Source organism: Arvicola amphibius, chromosome 9, assembly GCF_903992535.2.
Source record: "Arvicola amphibius chromosome 9, mArvAmp1.2, whole genome shotgun sequence".
Classification (NCBI taxonomy): Eukaryota; Metazoa; Chordata; class Mammalia; order Rodentia; family Cricetidae; genus Arvicola; species Arvicola amphibius.
In genome coordinates this window covers 51,456,535-51,479,319 of record NC_052055.2, presented here as the reverse complement: position 1 = coordinate 51,479,319, position 22,785 = coordinate 51,456,535, and the positions used below count along the sequence as shown (strand labels likewise).

The window sequence follows — 22,785 nt, the reverse complement described above, 5'->3', positions numbered from 1 at the left end:
TTCAGGTTTAGTGCTGTTGTCATTGAACACTGGTTTTTCCTGTATTCTCTAAGACATTAAAGTTAAAGAAGTTTAAGCATCTGGCAGAAACAGAAAAGAACTTGCCATACTTGGAAAAGCTTTAACTTAATGATAGTTTAACACTGTTTCCTTGTTCCAAACCTATCCACGGTCATAGACATTTGAATCTAATTAACATAAACATGCTGACTATTGCACAAAACCGGGAGGTTGATCTTAGATCAGTTTAATTGGCCTTTTATTAAATAGAACAATTCATATGAAAACCATAGTACTCTATTTCCAGATACAGCCTTTAATTTATGCATTTATCAATATCTCGAAATAAAAGTATTTACAGCCCCACTCACTTATGTAAGATTACCAATAAAATATTTTTTATGACTTCAGATTTTGCATTTTGTTTACAACTAAATGAAGTGTGTTATGTTGTATTTGAAAATCTTAGAAACCACATGCTACATTTTAAATTCTATTAAATTCTCCTGTTTTTTCTAGCCATTTGCTTAATATATATCTACCTATAGGGACTTCTGAAATGTAAATCAACCTAAAGACAATACGTAACTTGAATATAACCTATCACATCAAAGATGCCATGATAACATTTGAAGGAAAAATAAAACTGTGGACCCTGAAAGTTGTGGTATTTGGTTTCTCATGGCAATGTAACTCTGTTCAATTGCAGTGCTTTCTATTGGCACAGTGGTACTCCTGTAACATGCTAGTGTGAATACAGTTTATTTCATGCAGTAAACGTCTGTGATGAAAACATTCAATACCTCATTCTTCAGTGTTGTTAAATGAAGATGTAAAACTCGTTTTATTCTAAGATACTTCCAATGGAATACCAACTGTCTGGCTATGTTCTTTTCAATCATGTTATTTTTGCATTGTTTTTCATGTATAAATGTCCAGTGTATCCAGTTTTAAATACTTGTAATGGGGAAATATTCTAGTTCCTAAAACAAAATAAGTAAAGGCAATATATCTTATAGTGATCATATATTTTCGTAATATATTCAATTTCTCTGCAAGAAAGAAGAGCATGAGAGAAGGTGAGGTTTACCTGAATAGGTTGAGCTCACCCGTGTGTTGGTGGAAGGCAGACTGTTGGTTGCTGCTCGAGCCTCCTCTAGAGTGAATACTGTACATTCTCTAGCTTACTTCCCATTCGAAAAGTGGGGGAATGATGGCCGTATCTGATGCTTGTGGTCCTAGGGAGGAGTAAATGTTAACCCGTTAAGATCCTTAACATTTCTCTAGCACACTCTGTAAATGTCAGCCTTTTCTATCAGTATAGGTAAAATGCTATGAATACATTTTTATAACCCAGTCATCTCAGCGCTTCAGAGGTGATCTAAGAGCAGTGTTGTCAGTGTTTGCTCTCTCTGAGAAGCCAGTACTCCACACGTGACACTGGAGAGATGAACTGTGCAGTCTAGTGCGATTTTGTTCTCCTTCCATCGTCCTTTAGTTCACTCTACCTCAGATATACTTCATATCAGGAAGACATGCAGATTCCATTTATACATGCACTTGATGTTAAAATATGCAAAAGACTACTCAGCAGGGCTTAGGGTATATTCGTAACTGTTTTGTAAATTTGTAATATAGTTTTATTCGGTGGATTATTTTATATTTTTTGATTATGTGTATGAGTGTTTTGCTTTGAATACATATGTGTGCACCATGTGCATGCCTAGTGCCTGCGGAGATTGGAAGAGGGTTTTGGATTTCTTGGAATTGGAGTTATAGACAATTGTGTGCTCTATGTGGGTGCTGGTAATCAAACTCTGGTCCTCTGCAAGAGCAGCAGGTGCTCTTAGCCACTGAGCTGTTTCTCCAGCCCCATCAGCAATGGGTTCTTTTAACCAGATTCTACCCTGAAAGAATTTGGGTATTTTTCAGTTTATTACTTTAGAGATAAGCAGAAATGAAAGTGAACTTTGAAGCCCACAAGAATAGACACTCTTTTTAAGACCTTTTGTAGGGATTGATGACCTAATGGCTTAAAGCTTTTAATTAAGGTTTAATTAAAGATTTTATTAAGTGCTTTCCTAAGACTATAGTGACAACAGTCCAGATGAAGTATAGTAATAGGAGGAATAAAATCAACTAAAGGTGACAGTGTTTGTCATTTTTCTTTTAGGTATAAATCCTCAGTGCCCAAAAGAATGTACTTTGCCATATCGTATACATTAATGGCAAATGGCTTGAGTTTCTTATTATACTTTCTTAGCGCTTCCCTCTTTTGGGATCTTTGTGAGGATCTGGTATAGGAGCAAGAATGGGGGGGGGGGCGAGGATAGCGGTAAAATGATAATGCTTTGACTTTGTGCTGCTTACCTTCTCAACGTGCAGAAGCCTGGAGAAAAGAATGTAAAAAGTCCAAGTTCAGAAAAGCCAGTGACAGAAAGAGCCAAAGGCAAACAGTGAGCAGTACAGAAAGCAGGAAGCAAGGAAGGCTTTTGTTTGACATAAGCATGATGAGAACAAGCTCTGCCAAGCGTAGGTGAGGAAGAGTGTTGTCATGTAAAAGAGGGAGGAAGATCGCAGGGAAGAGGCAGTGGGAAGGGTGTCAGGGTGGCCAGGCTTCTGGACTCGTCTCTGCGGGCATGTTAGTGACACGCAGTGATAAGTCATCCTCATAATTAATCATAAACAGCTTCCTCAGCACATGCTGCTAAGTAGGGCAACGATGTGTTTAATAATTTATACTGCTTTTTATCAATCCAGTTCACTGTAAGCTACTGCAGACAAGTTTTCTTTATATTAAAAAGTGTTCTGAGCACACATGCCCACTAGCCCAGATCATTTAAATGTTCTTTAAATTTAATTTAAATGTTATTTCAGTGTACTAATGAGACTGTTTGTAGTCTGTGTAGATCATCCGGTCATTATGAGATTGGCCAATTTTTGACCATTCGAAATACTATAAAAAGACTAGATAACTCAGTGGAAAAATCAATAGTTCCAGAAGGTGTCAGTGTTTTGAGACATGTTTCCTGTATTTTCTGTTAATGTGTGTAAAGTATGTTTGTGCAGGTGCTGTCAGTGTTATTACTACTCAGGCTCTAGCCACCATGTTTTGTTTTTCTTTTTAAATTTTAATTAAAAGTGTGTTTTTGAGACAGGGTCTCTCTATGTCTCCCTGACTGTTCTGGAATTCACTGTGTATACCAGGTTGGCTTTGAACTCATAGAGTACAGAGATCTGCCTGCCTCTATTTCCTAAGTGCTGGTATTATTGGTGTGTGCCTGTGTTTGGTTTTATTTTATATGTATGAGTGTTTGCCTGCATGTATGCATGTGTACCATCATGTTGGATCCTATGGGACTAGAGTTATAAACAGTTGTCAACCACCATTTGCTGAGACTCAAACCTGGGTCCTCTGCAGGCGCAACAAGATCAGCTCTTAACCATTGACCTGACTTTCTAGCCCCACCTTGTTTTGTGAGAAGGTTTCTCATGGATCTGTAGCTCATCAAGTAGGCTAGACTGAGTGACTAGTGAGCCCAAGGGACTGTTTGTCTCCACTGCCCAGTCCTGGGTTACAAGTCCTGGTTATTTCTTTATTGTTTTTTAGCTGTAGGTTCTGGAGAATCAAAATGAGAATCCAGTGAGCCCCCATCCATTTCAGTGCTGGCCCCGTCCAATCAGCAGAGCTCCCCAGCCCTGCATACTGCGTCTTTCTACAGATCATAGCTTACCATTCAGTGCTGCCCCTGGGCTTGCTGATCTAATTTTTTGTCACTTTAGTGTTACTTAGTTAAGGATATTTATTAAATATACTTTGGCTTTTAGGTACTGTTTCAAGGTTTGATTATACAGAGGTTGAAGATACAGAATTCACGTTTTAGAGATCTGTAAATGCAGTGATATACCTGTAACAATAGAACTATGTACAAGACACAGAAATAGGAGAGGAAGGAGCACCTGGGATTTTTTCCTGAGAAAATTCACCTAGGCCTTAAGCATCCCCTGTAAGTCTGCACTCGAGTATTGGGGCCTCATTTTGGTGTCTGCAGTGCACTGAGTGTGACATGGTGTTTGAACTAGCTTTGATTCTCACAACTTTACCCCTGTAAGCAATGTAACTGGAGAGGAATCATTTTCTTCTAATTTATTGAATGTTTTTATATGTTTTCGTGTTTTGCCTGCATGTGTAAGTGCAAACACGTGTGCAGTGCCTGAGGAGGCAAGAAAAGGGTATTGGATCCCCTGGAACTGGAGTAATAGCTGGCTGTGAGCCATTATGTGGGTGCTGGAAACCAAAAGCAGGTCACCTGCAAGAGCTAAGTTCTCTTAACCCCCGAGCCATTTTTTCCCCTAAAATTTAAAGGTAGGTCTCATTTTTTTTAAGTGAAGGAAGATACTACATTACTGTTCAAATTAGAAATCTTAGACTGATTTCAGCAAGTTTACTTCATCTGAGAAATCAATTAGCCATTTTTTATAGGAATTACAATTATTGATTCTCAGTTTTTGATGCTGTAAGAAATTTCAGCTAAAATTGTTTTAATAATTTATGTAGGGTTCAGTGGTTGCCTATATTCTAACTTTTTAAATATATACATAATATATAATACATATATTTTACCAATTTTGACTTTATGCTTTTGTTCTTATAAACTGCCTCAACTCTTGTGAATAAATAGGACTTAAAATTAGTAATTAAAAATATTTTTATGTGTTTTGCTTGTGTGTGTATCTGGGCACCGTCTGTGTGCCCGGTGTCTTTGGGGATCAGAAGAGAGTGCCAGATCCCCTGGAACTGGATCTGAGCTACAGAGGCTTGTGAACCACCATGTGGGTTCTGGGGATCGAACCCAGCCAGGTCCTCTGCAAGAGTAACAGCCTCTCAGTCACTGAGCCATCTGCCCAGCTCCTTCTTATTGTTTTATTCTAAGTGTGAGAATAAGGCAAAAGTAAATTTGGGGCAAGAATCTAGTGCCTCTGCTGTTTTCCCTGCAGTTTCTGAGGAGTGCCTCCTAGGGCCTGAGGTTGTATCTTGATTTTTCACTTGATGACTCGTAGAAGAAAGCTCCCTTCTGGTTGTCATCTTTCTGTAAACTTTTCATAGGAAAATTCAGAAACTAAATTGAGGACCAAGGTTTAATAATTTAGGTTTCCCCATGTGTGTTCTTTTTGTTATGCCCTTTGCTTCATAATTATAGCAATAATGAGATGGCCCTGTGCCTACTGTCGAGTGGGGGAGTGAAGTAAAAATGGGAAGATGTGGACAGTAAGAAACTAGCTTGGGAGGAGAGAAGCCGAGGAAGACAGAAAACACGTCTCCACATGGAGCAGGTTGAGTTTTCAGAACAGGCGCAGGAGGGGCTGAAGTCGAATAAAGAGGACTGTCTGTCTAGCACAGAACGAGATAGTCTGAGGGACACTTTCACTTTTTGTTTTTGAGCCAAGGGCTTTCTATGTAGCTGTCCTGGAACTTGCTATGTGACAAGGCTGGCCTTGAATTCACAGGATCACCTGCCTCATCCTTCCAGTGGCTGGCACTAAAATGCTCCACCACATCCAGCCAGTTTTTCATTTTGTATTTTGTTTGGAGACAGGGTCTCATTTTATAGCCTAGGCTGGCCCAGACCTTGTAAACCTCCCATCTTAGCTTCTCCAATGTTATTATTAGAGGTGTACACTCCCAAAGCTAGCTGAGGATCATTTTCTCTTTATTAAAATACTGATATGTAAACCGGGCGGTGGTGGCATACCCCTTTAATCCCAGCACTAGGGAGGCCTGGGCAAGAGGATATCTCCCATAGAATTCCTTTTTCATTTTAATAAAAAATGGGTGCAATGGGAAGGAAATAGTGGACAGGACTCCATACATGTTTGAGTGACCTAAGAGAGGGATGGGCGGAAAGAACGAGAGAAGACAGCACCGACATTTAACATTGTTATTTTTAATTGTGTGTGTGTGTGTGTGTGTGTGTGTGTCTGAGTGCACGTGAAGTCCAGAAAAGGGCATGAGATCCCCTGGAACTGGAGTTAACAGGAGGTTGTGAGCTGCCCCACAGGGCCCGCAACAGACTCGGGTCCTCCACAAGAGCAGGCATCTTTCTAGCACCGTACTTTCTAAAAGAGTGTAAAATTCAGTGTAAATCCAGAGTCAGGTTTTTTTTTTCCTTCCTCATAGAGACCTTTTGTATTTTGAAGAAAGCCTTGACAAATTACCACTTTGAAATTTCATTTCCTGTCCTTGCCTGCAGTCTTGCCACCTCGAGTATGCCTGTCCTTAAAGTTCATTTTCTTCGCTGACATTTGTACTTTTGAGTTGAGAATTTGGACACTGGGAAATTAGCGTTGTTCTTAGAGATAGACTTGGAATACATACATTCGGTAAGTGAAAGACATACCTGCTCGGTGCTAAAATAGGTGAAGTTGTTTTTAGTAACAAATGTCAATTTTGGAATATAAAAATGCAACGTGTGAGTCTTGGCCAGAAAGCAACATGTAGTGACTGCTCACCTTTCCAGGTAACCAGGACCTGCTGTGTGATGCCATGACAAGGTCTTGAAACCCCGTGTCGGGAGCATGATTATTCCGTGTGCTATCGATGGTTGGCTGGCTTCCCTTTACACTGTTCCATAATCAGTGATGTTTCTTCTTCGGGTGAGGGAGGGAGAACTATTAGCAACTTTTCTTTCTCTCCCCCCCCATTGCTTCCTCCATCCCTCCTATCTTTTTTTAAAATGGGACCACGCTCTGTAGCTCAGTTTGATCACTATGTTGACTAGGCTGGCCTTGAGCTTGTGGCGGTACCTCTGCCTCCAGAGCACAGGAATTGTGTAAGACAGTCATCAAGCTTACTCAGCATCTCTTAACTGAACATTCTTTGCCGGGGTATTCGCTCTTACCCAGCTAGTGTCATATCCTCTCATTTTCCCTTCTTGCTAGTGCTCTTGTAATTTTCTGTACTTTTAAATCTTTATTTCTCTAAGAATTGTAAGGTGTATTATTAGATGAGTATTTTTTGTTTGTTTTTGAGGGTAGGACACTCCTTTTATTTCTGAATACTGTGTATCTGAGCCTCTTGTCTGGCATGTAGTAAATATGCAATAAATACTTATTGAATGAACCAATGTATGTTTTCTTTCTCTTCACACATTGATAGTTCACTGGGTTTCTTTTTTATTTTTTTAGGTAAGGCAAGAAGTTTAATCCTTAAGGCAAGGAAAAAGTCCACCGTTCATCTAGTGACTTCCCATGGTTGCAGAGCCAGCCCTTGGTGTGGGGGTGAAAGCTGCTGTGCCCACCCTTTCCCTCACATTGTCCTTTGTGGATAGAATTCCAGTGACTCAGATGCAACTTGAACAGTTCAGTAGTGTGGGTGTTCTTACGAAGCGTGCGTGTGTGCATTTTAAGTGTATGCTTTTAAGTGTGTTTGTCTATATATTTTTAAGTATCTGCATTTTACCTGTATTTTTAAATGTTTGTGTTTTAAGTATGTATTTCTAAGTGTGCATTTAAAAATATTTAAGTGTTTGAATGTATTGTTTAAGTGTATGCATTATTTTAAGTGTGTGTTTAATGTATTTTTGTGTGCATTTTAAAGTTTGTGTTTAAGCTTCAATTTTGGCTTTGGGCCCCCTTTCTTCAATCTCTGTTCCAACCTTCACTGTAGCCAGAATCGCTCTCTAAAATGCAAATGTGATCATGTTCCTTCCTTCCTTAAAAGCCCTTCAAGCGGATCAAGTTCAACCTCCTAAGAGTCTGCTGGAATGGCTAACCCTTTCTGCAGCCTCAGCACTTGAGTGTCCACTCTTGCCTTCTCTTATCCTGGCACCACACTTCTCACAATGCCCTGAATACAAGAGCGGGTTTCCTTGCTCACTCGGTCTAGAATTCCCTCCTTTACTAGGGCCACCCTCGCCAAGAACTCTCATGTATACTGACTGCACTTTTGGGCGCGTCCACACCGTACAGATGGCTATCGTCTGTGTAAAACAGCCCTTTTTGAAAGGGAATAAGAGAATTTATTTTGAGCTAATTATGGGTGACGGGACACATGGTTTCGGGTTGCCTGGAATACATGTTCCGACATGGAAGCACTTAACATTATAGTCACAGTATGAAAGAAGTTAAGGCATTTTTCCAGACATCGGTTGGATCACCAGGCTGATTATAGCAAACTGAGGAAAAAGAGGTTTCAGATCTTTAACTGATGACATCCTTAGCTTTCAGACTGGTGGAAACCAGTGGTCCGCTGAGATTGTTTTAAAGGTTTTGAGTCATAAGGATGTTAAGTCAGACACGCATGGTCAACGAATGCCTTTTTCAGGGACTGAAGGTATCTAAGGATAATCACGAAGTTTAAACTAGTCATTCTGCTTTGTAAAATCGTCACCGCAGGTCTCCCGCACCAGCCTCATACACGAACTGCACTCAATTAAAATATCTACGCCACTACCAACGTCCCCACTAAGCTTCGGTGTGAGCCGAGCTCAAGGCACTGGAAGAGGCTAAGGAAGTAGGAGGAGGGGGAAGGAAGGGAGGCTCCGCGTGGAAACGGTCAGCTTTGCTTTTGGTATGAAAATGGTTGTAAGCGAAGTCTAAAAACGTGAAAGTTAGGAAGGATCCCTGCCTCCCAGCCTGATGTGTGGAGGGGCAGGCAGAGCAGCCAGAACTACCGCCCGCTTTAAAGGCTGCAGGAAGCCGACAGTCTAGACCAGAGGCTCACGTCCGTGGGGAGCAGGATGAGGCGAGGAAGAGCTAGCCAGTGCGGAAAACCGCGTTGTCTTTTTAGTCACACGGCGATATCTTGGAATTCAAGCTGTTCAGCGTCACAAACGACGCAGCGGAAGAATCGTAGATTTAGGTCACGGGCCTAGAGCCCGGCTCCTTTCGCTAAGCCTCTCCGCAGCTCAGAGCGGGTCGCCCTCTTCAAAACGTACAACTCCTGGCTCGGCTCCGTGACCGGCCTGCTCCAGAGCTCAGCTTCGCTTCCGGAAGCGCTGCAGGGCACGGGCGGGAGTTGGGGCGTGGCCCGGAGGAGGGACAAGGCCAGACTAGGGGCGTGGCGGGAGAAGGAGGCGGGGCTAGCGCGAAGATGGGCGGGCCAGGGGCGTGGCACGACAGAGTAAGGGGCGTGGTGGAGGGGCAGAGCTTGGGAGGGGCGGGGCGGAATGGAACCTGGCGGGGATTCGGGGGCGGGGCGGGGCGGGAACCAGGCTAGTCACGCTGCGGCTGCGCAGTGCGGCTCCTCGCAGTTAGCCCGGCGGGCGCGGCAGCGGTGGCGGCGGTGACGGTGGCGGCGGCGGAGGCGGTAGCGCGGGCCGGGATGCGGCGCTACCTGCGGGTTGTAGGGCTGTGCCTGGCCTGCGGCTTCTGCTCGCTGCTGTACGCCTTCAGCCAGCTCGCAGTGTCCTTGGAGGAAGGAGCGGCCGGAGGTCGCAGGCCGCAGGCCGCGGCGATGGGTTCCTGGCTGGCGGACGGCGGACGCGGCCCCGGGAGAGGCGCGGGCAGCGCGGGCTTTGGCCGGCCGGGCAGGTACGGGCCGCAGTGTAGGGCGCTGGGATCTGTGAGTCTGCGGGCGGGACGTGCCGCTTCCAGAACCGAGCACTTTCTGTTTGGCTTTAGACCCAGTATCTAGAGCAGTTAGAAATTGAATTAATTTGCAACTTTCTAAAAGGTTCGTTGGGAGTAAGTGATGACCCACAAAAATCCCGGTTACACTGTGGCTAGTGGGAATTCCCTCCTGTTTCCATGGAGTTGAAGCTGAGCTATTTAAGAATCAGGTTGGCGCCCTTGTTGAGTCCCCACCTCCCAGGTGTCTACATTTTCATCATAAATCTTAGCATTTTCATCAGCAGTCGCAGTGGTTAGATAAATCTGGCCGTGGCATAAAGTGAGCTATGATTTTTGTTTTGGAAATACTCGGCTTATCAGGAAACTTAGAGGAAGTTGAGAGCGATACTTCATGTGCTCATATTTTATGGGAGGGGTGGGATGAAGATTTCATTTTTTTAAAAATTGGGTATTTATAACACAGCATAATGATTTGATGGATTTGCATAAATCCCTGCCAGGGTTCGAATTGTGAAATTTAATGGAAAACTGTTGTGGCAGTGTCCTTAACAATCCGAGCGTTTCACACTGCCTTCAGGATACCTGTATTTTGGGGCAACATATTGAAGAGTAGAAGAGAGGGAAACTGCAAAAAGTACCCTCTTTGAGCTTTTGTGTGGCATCCAGAGAGAAGGGAGGTACAAAGGAAAAGCAGCTTGGGGATTGTGATTTGACTGTTGTCAGAGAAATGTGGGATCTAGGTATATTCTTAGGCACCATTGGCCACATCTTTAAAAAAGTATTAATTGTCCAGAATTACAGAACAGGAACTTCTTGGGGGGAAAAAATCTTTCCAACTCCATAATGTAAAACATATTGAATGGTAAGAATAATATTTCAGAGAAATCTCTTCTCAATTAGTGTATACGGTTTGAAACAATTATTTCAAGCCAGGTTTTGTGGCTTATACCTGTATTCTCAGCACTCAGGAGGTAAGGCAGGAGGATGGAAAATTCAGCGCCAACCTGGTTTTTAGTGAGTTCCAGGCCAGCTTGGGCTACATAGTGAGACCCAGGTTCAGCAGACCCAGGGCTGGCTATGTACCCCAGTGGTGAAGGACTTGCCTGGCCAGGTGCTGAGTTCCTCCCTCCAGGGTTTTAGTAGACAGAGAATGCATACGTTTTAGTCAGACAAACTTGTGTTCTCTTTCTCTCACGGGTGCAGGTTCCCTTGATCACATTGTTACTCTGTTGTGTATTAATTTCTTTCCTGTAAAATGTAGATAATAAACTTTCAGCCACATTGGGATATAATTGACAAATAAAAGTTGTATATTAGCAACTGGATATTTGGATGCACGTTCAGAAATGATTGTCATTTCCCTCCCTTCTCCTCAGATTAGCGAGACATCAAATTCCCTTCTGCTGAGTACTGGAGACACTGGTGGGATAGACAGAGAATTAAACACTGGACAGAGTGAGGGCTTTGAGTCATGGACTTGACCTTTGACACATACTGGCTCTGGACTTCCTCATTAGATATGGACTGTTTGTGAGAACTGAATGAGTAGTTGCATAGATTGCGTAGTATGGTACCTGGCACTGTAAAACGGTGGCCGATGTATTAATGTTTTAATTTTAAAGGTTAAGTCCTCCACCCCCCCTTTTTTCTTTATTCTCTCTCCCCCCCATCTCTCTCTTTTTTTTTTTCTTTACTTTGGAGGAAAGTTCTGTTCCCTGGGATCCAGTAAGAAACCTGCTAAACTAGAAAGCCTGACAGTGAAGACCAGACATCTGTGTTTTATAAACATGGGGTATTATTAAGATGCAAATAAATACTGAGATCTACTGATAGTTGAGAGATAGATTTGACCATTATTTTTGCAATACTGTTTCGCCCTTCTTCCCTGAATCTGATTTTGAAGAAGAGGGGAGTTGGGGCACTGAACACAGGAGAAAGTTGAAATACCTAGGTAAACCCCTTACTCCGCCTCATTAATGAGGCCTCCTGTACCAGTGCCACACTGTATTTCAGTTTATTGAACAACATAGTGGCATCTACATTACATCTTTGTTGAGTGATGTCTGGGCTACTGTAGCAAAACTTCTGTGTTGCTTGGAAACAGCAGGAGTCCATTGTTTCTTATACCTTCTTGCTGTGTTCTCTCATAGCCAGGCAGGTCCAGAGCCTCTCTCTTCTCCATGGACAGTAATGTCTATGTTCTAATCGCCTACCAAAGGCCTGGGCACCCACGACATCAGTGATCATTATCACATCAAAGATAAGAATTTTTTGGTGGGTTGGGAGCATACAAAAACGGTCCACGTACTTAGCATAATCCTGATCCATAATATTTAATAAAAACTAGTAATATGTGCCCTTGGAGATACTCATTTGACTAAGAAGTATACTTTTGGCTTAGAGGTTTTTTTTGTTTGTTTTTTGGGGTTTTTTTTTTTTTTTTTTTGGTATTTTAAGGTAGAGTTTCTTTTTGTAGCCTTGACTGTCCTAGAACTTACTATCTGAGTGCTGGGATTAAAGGTATCCAATGGCTTAGAGATTTTATTTTAAATATTAAATACTGTTACCTATGTCATGTCTGTTGGAATTCTTTTCTCTGAATATCAATTTAAGTTTTGTTTGGAAAATGTATGTTGTGTGAATTTAAAGTTTTTTGTTTTCAGGATAGCTTTTTTTTTTATTTTTTTAACTTTATTATGCACAGAACAACTTTGTTCCAGAGTTCCTCCTCCCACGCATTTTTTAAAAAAGCATTTTAACACCATAATCTAGATTTGTTTTTTGTCAGGGGAAGAGAGTACCCTGTGATTACTCTTTGAGATGGTCGGGCAGTTGTTTCAGCACCATGTGCTTGTGACACTACCCTTTCCTCACTTTCTGAGTGGTCATGAGATTAGAGACCCAAGACCCAGGGAAGATCTGATGGAGAGCTAGAAGTTAGACACACAACAGTTGCAAGTGAGTTGCCCAGGCAGACGTAAATTCCGCTAATTTCCCCGTAGTCTGAGTATACTCTCCTCTGACATGCTCCACTTGTGGTCTCTTGTATGTCCCAGGTGCTCACGGCTTGAGATTGTATTGTTGCCTTGTAGCCCTGCACTCAGCCTTCCACATTCTTACAGTGGATTGCTTGAAATTTTCCTTGTCTCTTTATAGAGAAAGAAAAACTTATGTTATATACAGATTTTACAGAAGTCGTGTGATTATTATGGACATTTTGAAATGAAAATAAATACCACCTTTTTAATGTAATAAAATACAGAAGACTGTTATATCCTGCGTGACTTGGTCCTGGAAATCTGACTGGCACAGTGAGGGAACGAAGAAAGGGCAGGCATGCAGCCACGTGGACAGAAAAGCTGGGCACTCTGATGGAGGGAAGTTATCCATGAGCCGTGTCTGGAGTAGAGAATTCATAGGCTGTAAACGTCAGGAGGAAGCTGCACTCGGTTTTTGCACACACTGGTCAGTACATCTACACTGTGAGTAATCACAATGGAGCCAGAGGAAGGAGCCTCATGGGAGTGGGGGTGGGGCTTGAGGTGGAGAGGCTTCATGGTTCCCATTGGTCTGAGGCATGAGGTCCTTGATGTGTCCTGTGGATGATTCACATTCACTGAGGATGTGTCTGCTCATCTTCACTCAGGGCCTGCCTACTCAGGAGACATCTTGGATTTAATCCGCTCCAAGTTTGAGAGGTGTATATGTGTAAGTGTTTGCATGTGTGTGCAGGTCAGAGGGTAATAGATCCCCTGGAGCTGGAGTTTTAGGCAGTTTGAACTGCCTGATATGGGTGCTGAGAACCAAACTCTGTCCTCTGCAAGAGCAGCCAAACCTCTTTTCCTAGTCTGTGTAGTTTATGAATGTGTATGTGTTCGTGTGTGTGTGTGTGTGTGTGTGTGTGTGTGTGTGTACCAGAGGTTGTCTTCTCTTAATCACTGTATTTCTGAGACAAGTCTCACTGATCCTGGAGCTAGGCTGGCTGGACAGCAAGTCCAGGGATCATCCTGTCTCTACCCATGGCACTGGGGTCACAGGTATTCTGTGACACTGGATTTTTATGTGGGTGCTGGGGATCTCAACCTAGTCCTTGTTTGTTTCTCAAGCACTTTACTGAGTGAACTGTCTCCTTAGTCCCCCAGTAATGAATTTTAACTCTTGTCTGTATACTGTGTTTCCCAATGTGGCATTACAACCAAGAAACAGCCTAAAACCTGACTCTTCCCATCCAGATATGTATGCATTAGCTCTTAGAGTTTAAAGACTGCCCAACAAAGATCCCATAACCATGAGTCACTCCATTTCTTAGTCCTGTAACCCTTGACTCCCACAAATCTGTTGTCTTCATAGGTTTGCTTATCCTGGTATTTTCCATAAATGAATCATACCAAGTGTGAACTTTTGAGTTTGGCCTCTTTCATTTAGGTTGTATTTTTAGGGTTCATCTGTAGCATGTATAATGTTGGTATTTTATTAAATGGATCTAACACATTTGTTTATTGATAAGCATTTGGGTAGTTTTCTACTGTTTGGCTGTTATGAATTATAGTTCTATTTATGAACATCTATTTATATTTACTTTTGTTGTTGTTTTGGGGACAGAGTGTCACAGCTAAGCCTGGCCTCAGGTTTACTGTATGGCCTGGGATGACCTCTGTCTCAGCGCTCCCTGGCCACACACATCTTTCCTGTGGACATAGACGTTCTTAGTGCTGTGAGTATTAGCAGTGGAAATTGTGGGCTGTGGTTGCTCAAACATTAGCTTTTTTTTTTAAAAACTGTTTTGTGTGTGTGTGTGTGTGCACTGTAGCAACTGTGGAGGTGACAGGACAACCTGCAGCAAATTCTCTTCTTCCATCATGTGGGTTCCAGAGATTGAGCTGCCTGTGGAGCCATCTTGCCGGTCTCTAAATTTATACTTTAAAGGAGAATTTTTGCTTCTGTCACTCTTTATTGCTTTTCTAACATCTCCAAGCTTCTCTGCAGTTTATAAATTTAACAATAAACAGTAACAGTTTCTTAACCATTGCAGGTCTGTGCCTGTCACTCTGCATTGGACATTCTACAGCCAAGGCTGAAGAAGCTGTCCTTACACTGTCCTTACCTTATGCTCAGTCTCCTGCAGAAGTTGAGTGAGAGGGCTGGGGTTGTAAGTCAGTGGTAGAACACTTGCCTTCCATGCTCCAGGCCCCAGGATAAGTCACTTACAACATGTTATTTTGGTCAAAGCAAGTAACTTCAGGCCAGAGTCAACGAATTTTGAAATAGGCTTCCCTTGAGAGGTAGGAAAGTTAATGGAGGCGAGTAGGACTCACTTACATTAATTAGTTCAGGGTGTGAGGTGGGTGATTATGAGCATTGAGGTAGTTTTCCTAATGCTTCTGATTCAGGAGAAGGCAGGGCTAATTGATAAGAGGTGGTCTTTTTAGGGACCCTGAGAAAAGTCTATGAATACAGTGCAGGTGAAGTGCGTATAGGGTCGCGATCCCACAGAGGGCCCAGCGAAGGACAGGCTGAATCAGTTCAGCGAGTCGGTGTATGTATGTCATTTCTTTGTAGTCATCTGAGCTTGTGAACAATTGACCTACTTTAATTTGATATTTTACTAGAAAAGTATTGCCAAAGGATAGAGTAAGAGTAGAGAATGGATTGACCCTGTGCTCTAGAATAATAGGGAGGGAAATGAGTACAGGAGGGAGCCTGCGTGCACCAAGAGGTTGTGTGACAGGAGAGGAGGATTGCTATTTAGGGTGTCAGTTTCAAGTGATGACCAAGTCCAGCCAGGATTTCCTGTTTTAGCTCAGAGGAGTTGGGATACAAGTTAGTGGTGTTGGAGAACTGTGAAACTATTGGAACTATTCTACACTGCAATATCCAAGGTGATACTTTCTCATTCCCTACTAGACAAGTGTGATTGTGCCTGCTTTACTCCCTGTGTTTTTTTCTACTGTTTTGCCAGTGTGTCTGATCATTCAGTTGGTAATTTATTGAATAAACAGGGAGAGAATTAAGAACTTGGTGTGGACAGGAGGAAGGTGGCCCAGATGCCAACACTGACTGGAAGAGTACCCAGGAGGCTGCTGGTCCACGCAAGTGCTGCAGCTTTTCACAGAACTAGCATTTAATGCTGGCTTCTGACTGCAAGCCACCCACTCATATTATTTCTCCAAACACCTTGGGTGTCTTACAGTGCATATCCGTGAGTTCAAAGGTCCAAGAAACACCTACATTTTGGGTGAGGTAAAATAAATTTTGCTTACCTCTTGGTAGGAGTGTCCTAGAATTTATGACCTTAATCTACTGAACTTTGGTTCTGTAGTTCAGCACCAGCAAAGTCCAGAGACCTTGGTGTATCTCAAAGATTTAGAATAGTTAAGCTTAATAGGCTGCCAGTGCCTACAACAGTCTTGAATTCAACTCTCAAGTCTGTGGCCTTGCCTTCTGTCACCTTTATTAAGTCATCGCCTTGGGATGTAGCAAGCTATTGTAATTGTAATACTTGGTCCTTGACTTAGAAACTCTTTTGGCTAGTGTGTGTGTGGACAGTTTGAGGAAGCCGCTTCTGCTTACATGGGTGTTTACTTGAAGCTACTCAGGCTTGAGCAGTGTCAGCAGCTTCTCTGGGTTTGTCAACATGTATGTCACCTTTTCCTACTGAAATATTTGTGGTCAATTTTTTTGTTGGGTCTTAACTATGTCTTTCTTGCTGCCCTCAAACTCACAGAGATTGCCTGACTCTGCCTCCCAAGTACTGAGGTAAAAGGTTTGCACCACCTTGCCTGGCAGGCAGATATCTTAAAAGTATGGGCAGTAATGATATACAGATATTAGCAGTGATGAGTGATTTGTTAGGCTTTGAAAAGTTTTAAATTGTTCTTGGTGACCATGGATCCATTGAAATATCCACTTAAGAATTTAAATTGTGTTGGGTATGAGCACGCACCTTTAATCTCAGCACACTGGAGGCAGAGGCAGGTGCATCTGTGTGAGATAGCAAGTTCTAGGCCAGCCAGGACTACATGAGACCCTGTTTCCAAAAAGAAAGAAAGAAAAAAAAAGGAAGGAAGGAAGGAAAGAAGATCTTAAGTTGTTACTGTATATTAGCAGCATTTATTATTTGAGCGGTTTTATTGGTAACTTTTTTGTGGGGATGAATGGGTGCAAGGAACAATCTCTATACCTTATGCATATATGGCAAGCCAGTGGTACTACCTTTTAAAAATATATATTTATTATGTATACAGTGTTCTGCCTGTATGTCTTCCTGTAGGCTGAAGGGCACCAGATCTCATTATGGATGGTTATGAGCCACCACATGGTTGCTGAGAATTGAACTCAGGACCTCTGGAAGAGCAGCCTTAACATCTGAGCCATTTCTCCAGCCCCAGTGGTAGTACTTTTGATGAAAAATTCTTTTGTGGGGCCTAGAACTAAAGAGTCCCTGCCTCAGCCTCTGGAATGCTAAGGATTCCAGGCTTGTGCGTCCACACCGTCGTCCCTCCTGTGTTGCCTCATTGCTTGATATATTATGTTCATTCAGATTTGTCTTTGAGGCCTGGTTACATTTCCAGCCACCATGGCTTCTGCCGATGCTTGATTAACCAGGCAAAGGATAGGATCCTTGGTCTGCATTTCTAGTAAGGGATCTTAGGACCAGGCAGATTTAGGAAATAATGCACAATCGTGTGTTGTGTAAAATGGAGTAAAAGCTGCAGCAGAAAATGGTATTGTTGTACCCAACTTTACAAAATAATATTTATTGAACAACTGAAATTTCCGTTTTCATTTCTCTTTTACCCCATTGTGTAGTTTGGCAGGAGAAATAGAATAATAGGGTTAGTCCCCCTCCCCTTTCCCCCCACCCCCCGCCAAGAGCAAAGGTACATGCTAGGTGTTGATTGTAAGTAAGCTGTGTTAAAATGATACTGAAAATGTCTTTATCTGAAAAGTTTGTTGTTAGGCTTAACTGGATGTGCAAGCACTTGAATTTGAAAGATGTATATGTATTTTGTTAGGATACCTCTGAGTTTGGCTGCCTATAAGAACTGTTATATTTTAAACACAAATAATTATCCCTAGTAGGGTACAAAGTTTCTAATCAAGAGGTAAGCATTACTGTTGGGTGCACATTTACTTTACTGACTAATCTTTTCAAAAATTAAAATACTCATCTTTGTAAGCTTTGCTGTGTCTCTCAAAGGAAAAGCAAGTAACAGCGTAGCTTTTCTTAGTGACTTTAGAGCCCCAGTGCTGCAGCTTATGTAGTGGATAGAGAATCTCCTAGGCAGTCAGACCCTGGTCCCATCGTCTGTTTCATCGTTAGTCTGCTGGTGTGCATTCTTCAAGAGAGAGCACGACGCCTTCCGGTTGAGGACTCCTGCTTTGCATCACGGATCGTAGAAATTTATGGGAAGTCAGACTAGGAGTTTTGCAAGTCTGAAATTTCCTAGATCTTCCTTTTGATGTTAGAGTAGCAACCTCGAGGTGACTCCATGGAGAGCGAAGCTCTGCGGTGCTGAGTGGGATGCCCTCGTCAGTGACGTGGTGCAGAAGGCCTTCGGGCAGTGAGCAGGTGTCAGATGGTTGCTTTGGAAGGAAATGACCGTGAAAAACGTTTTTGCAGCGTGACACATTTTTCCATTTTTTACCTCCTTTCTTAAGCAAGCCCACAGGTCTACTGCATCTCGCTTTTGTAGTGTATCGAAACAGCGTAGGGCGAAGCAGCCGTGACTGTCCTCACAATGCACAAAGCTTGAAACACCATAGAAGTAGTTCAGGTTGATTAGTTTGAATGTATTTAATGATCTTTTCCTCCCATTACACCTGTATTTGTGATATACTACTTTTGTGGTAAATAGAATATGTGGGTGAAATGATTTTCTAGGATAGTATGCATAGTCTGTGAAGAAAAAGATAAGCTGTATTAATGTCTTATATGTCAGAGTGGAAGAGGTTTTAATGTATCCAGAGAGTTCCTGATCACAAAAATGTACAGTTGTAGGGTATTCTCACCTAATCAATGATCTTAAGGTTTTCTTTAAAACAGTGTGTCCTAAGTAAAGAAATCACTTTTCTAAAAATGCTTTGATTTTCCATAGCAATTGGATTTGCAGTTTCGTGCTGTAAAATGGAACATGAAGTTAATGTGTTATTCAGTCAACTCCCTAATAGTGCACAGTCTGAATACTCACCCAGGACTGTTATTTCTTCTCACCGTCAGGTGTAAAGATCTCTCTCTCTGTTACTGGAATCACTATTGGATGCTGCCCTCTGATGTTTGTGGAATGAACTGCTTTTGGGAAGCGGCTTTTAGGTAGGCCCTTAATATTTAATTGGTAGATCAGAGTAGGTAAGACTAGATAGGAGATGATCAAACCTTTCACTGTAATAAAACATGACTGTTTATTTTCCTATAATTTAGTATCATATAATTAAATAATTGATATACTGCTTGGGTTTTCTATTCCTTTATCTCCTAGTTATTACTAATTTTAATAGATTTTATATGAAAATGCTCTAAATTTTTTCTAAATGTCATTAAGCTGTAAGTTTTAGGAGAATATATGATTGACCTTTACTAATAAATTGATAAGTAGGTATGATTAGTTTGCTTTCTGTTGCTATGATAAAGCAATCTGACTAAACACAGCTTGGGAGGAAAGGGTTGCCTGGTTTACACTTCCAGGTGACAGTCCATTCCTGCGGGAGGTCAGGAGGAACCATGGAGGGATGCTATTTGCTGGCTTGCGTTCTTGATTGCTCAGCTCCCTTCCTTATAGAATCTAGGCCCACCTACCTCATGACGCCTACAGTGGTCTGGGTCCTAGCACTTCAGTCATGGAGACAGTCTTCCCAAACATGCTCGTGCTCCATTCTGATCTAGGCGGTTCTTCTCTCAGGTATCTCTTAAGCTATGTCAAGTTGACAATCAGGCTTACATAAGATGAAACAAGGCTTTCCCTAGACATTTACAGATAACATGCACATTCTGTATGTATGTGTGCATGTGCATTCATGTGTGTATACACACGTTTGTCAGTTAACCTAATTTAAAGGTAGGGGCTTTAATACTGGGTATTAAATGCCCAGTGTTTTTAAGTCCTGGGGCTGATGAGATAGTTCATCTGGTAAAGACACTTGCTGCCAAGCCTGCCATTTAGCAGAGGAAGATAAGTACAATGATCCTTTGGCTTCCATGTGTGTACTATGTGTGCACACCCGCCCTAAACAAAATGTCCTGAAACAAAAATGCTAGTATACTAAAAACACATTTTGTAAGGGATGAGACAGCCAAGGAAAGATTATGTTAGCTTTAGCCTAGAGGCTTGTAGGGATGTGGAGGATAAGAACATCCTTACTGAAGGAGTAAAAGAAAAGACATTATTTACTGCCTTTTAAAGTCACTGTGTGATTAAGAAGATTTTGGACTGGGGCCTGTGCTGCTCTTGCCTTCAGGAAGAGAATCAAGTGTTGTAGGCAGTTGCTCTCCTGAGACAGTAGTGGTAGGGAATGTGGGAATGACCTGCTGTGCCTTTCTCAAGAGCAAAACCAGTTCAAATGTCTTTGCAGTATCTTTATGGTTAATTTAAATTCTCAATCTGTTTGCCAATGACCATGCCGGTTACCACATTCTTTTTTTTTTTTAACAATTAAAAAAATTATAATTGCATCATTTCCTTGCTCTGTATCACCCCTCCTAGCTGCCCGCCCCTTGCTCTCCCCTCAGATTTATGGCCTCTTTTTCTTTACACACACACACACACACACACACACACACACACGTATGTATGTATGTATACACCCTACTGAGTCCACTGAGTAACTTGTATGCATATGTTTTTAAAAATGACTACTTAGTACTGGAGAACCAACTTAGAGGACTCATCCCTGGGAAAGACTTAATTCTTCCCCTTTCAGCAGTTCTTCATTGCCTGTAATACAAGCTGCATTTTTTTTTTTTTTGGTTTGTTTTTTGTTTTTTTGAGACAGGATTTCTCTGTAGCTTTTGGATGTCCTGGAACTCTCTCTGTAGACTAGAATGGCCTTGAACTCACAGAGATCCACCTGCCTCTGTCTTCTGAGTGCTGGTATTAAAGGCATGCGCCACCACCTCCTGGCAACAAGCTGCATTCTTAATATTTATAATAGTATACATAAAGTCTCAAATTCTCAAATATGCATCCTAGAAGCTAAAATGGCAAGGGTTCATTGATGTCAGTTCTCTGTGGCAGATATCCACGTGCTGGCCCCAGGCTGTATCTGGCTTATAGGCCCATGTAGTCTCCATGTTTCAGCCTTCCAAGTAGCTGGAGTCTGCAGTGGTAACACTAGGCTTTTGAATTTGAGATTTTAAGTCATAACCCTCTTTTACATTTTCTGCATGTAATACTGTATCTGTTTATACCAAGTGAATACAAAAATAAAAAACTATTTTGCATTATGTATCATTATCATTCTGTAAAATATCTTAAACTCAGTTTCTTTTTTTCTTTTCTTTAAAAATGTATACAAGTGTGCTTAGTGCTCACAAAGGCCAGATGATCGGTTGTCAGATCCCTTTGACCTGGAGTTACAGGTGGTCATGAGCTATCTAATATGGGTGATGAAAATGAGCATATGCTCTAAACTGCTGAGCCATTTCTCCAGCCCTTAAACTCACGTTCTTATGTAGAACTAAATCTCCCTCTTTCAGTGACCCTGTATCAGACAGACAGCAGAAATGACAGATGCCGTGTCGTGTTCACCCTGTTTTAGTTTTGTGTGTGTTCCGTGATTCTGCATGCAGGTGCATGTGTGCTCTGCCGTGGTAGAGATCAGAGGGTAGTCTCGGGTGTTGTGCTCTGTCATGGTGAGGTCAGAGGGTAGTCTCAGGTGTTGTGCTCTGTCATGGTGAGGTCAGAGGGTAGTCTCGGGTGTTGTGCTCTGTCATGGTGAGGTCAGAGGGTAGTCTCGGGTGTTGTGCTCTGTCATGGTGAGGTCAGAGGGTAGTCTCGGTGTTATCTCTGTCATGGTGAGGTCAGAGGGTAGTCTCGGTGTTATGCTCTGTTATGGTGAGGTCAAAGAGTAGTCTCAGGTGTTGGTCCTCATCTTTTGCCTTGTTGATGCAGATTTTGCTGGTTTTCTACTGTATACAGTGGAGACATTCTTGGATTCTCTTGTCTACTTCCACAGGAGGAGGCTAAGACTCTCTCCTTACACGGGGCCTCCAGGGATTGAACTCAGCTTGGCAGGTTTGCCTTCAGGCATGTTTACCCACTGAGCCATTCTACTGGCCTCCATCTTTTGTGACATGATAGTTTTGTTTGGTTTTGCAGAATGACCCTTAGTTTGATTTGCCTGGGTCCTCATGAATAGATTAAGGATTTGGTTTCGCTTTTGGCTTTTGCTCATGGTGTCATAAGGGATCAGCTGGTACCATAAACTTAGCATTGTTGGCTAAGTTTTATCACACGGTTAAGGCCCTGGACTTCCATTTCTGCTCTGTAGTAGTCTCGGTGTCCACTTTGAAATAGGTGTGGGAAATACCCTGGTTTTGGCAAAGTAATCATTATGGTGATTCTCTTATTCTGTATGTGTTGGCAGATTTGGAAGAGTTTTTCCCCTTCCCCTTTTATTTAGGTTTACTCATGGATTCAATTTTTGATTTTTATTATGTTGATCATTAGTGTCATATGTTTTTGGTTTTTTTTTTTTCTTCGGTTTTTCGAGGCAGGGTTTCTCCGTAGCTTTGGAACCTGTCCTGGAACTAGCTCTTGTAGACCAGGCTGGTCTCGAACTCACAGAGATCCGCCTGCCTCTGCCTCCCGAGTGCTGGGATTAAAGACATGCGCCACCACTGCCCGGCATGTTTTTGGTTTTTCGTTGGTGGTTTTGGCGACAACCAGAGTGAGCTGGGCAGGAACTTTAGCATTGAGGTACATTCCAGCTCTTCCTTTTATGTGAGCCTCGGGCTCCTCGAGTATAAGAGGGCATTGGAAATGAGAGAGGATCTGTGGAAGATCCTCAGCCACTGCTCAAGCAAGGAAAGGCATGACTGTTTACCTTACTCAGGGCCCTCAAGAGGTGCTAGTGCACTGAGTTTGGGAAGGCCTCTACAGTGATGGCAAGTTGCCTAAACCGCCCCACACAGTTTACAGATTCCCCTCTGTCTTAGTGTCACTTCCTGTTGCTGTGATAAAATGTCCCCACATAAACAGTTTAAAGGAGAAAGGGCTT

At 42.3% G+C, this 22,785-nt stretch overlaps 1 protein-coding gene across 2 annotated transcripts in view; it reads left to right on the top strand.

Annotated features, from left to right (window-relative positions):
• Positions 1–9,256: 9,256 nt before the first annotated feature.
• Positions 9,257–22,785, top strand: part of Gxylt1 (glucoside xylosyltransferase 1) — a 36,358-nt gene continuing 22,829 nt past the window's right edge. The window contains exons 1-2 of one of the 2 annotated variants that reach the window (XM_038343505.1): positions 9,257–9,531; positions 18,791–18,883. In XM_038343505.1, coding sequence (XP_038199433.1) covers positions 9,323–9,531; positions 18,791–18,883 — 302 coding nt within the window. In that variant the 5' untranslated portion in view covers positions 9,257–9,322. The remainder of the gene's footprint in view (positions 9,532–18,790; positions 18,884–22,785) is intronic. The other variant, XM_038343506.1, reaches the window with a different exon arrangement.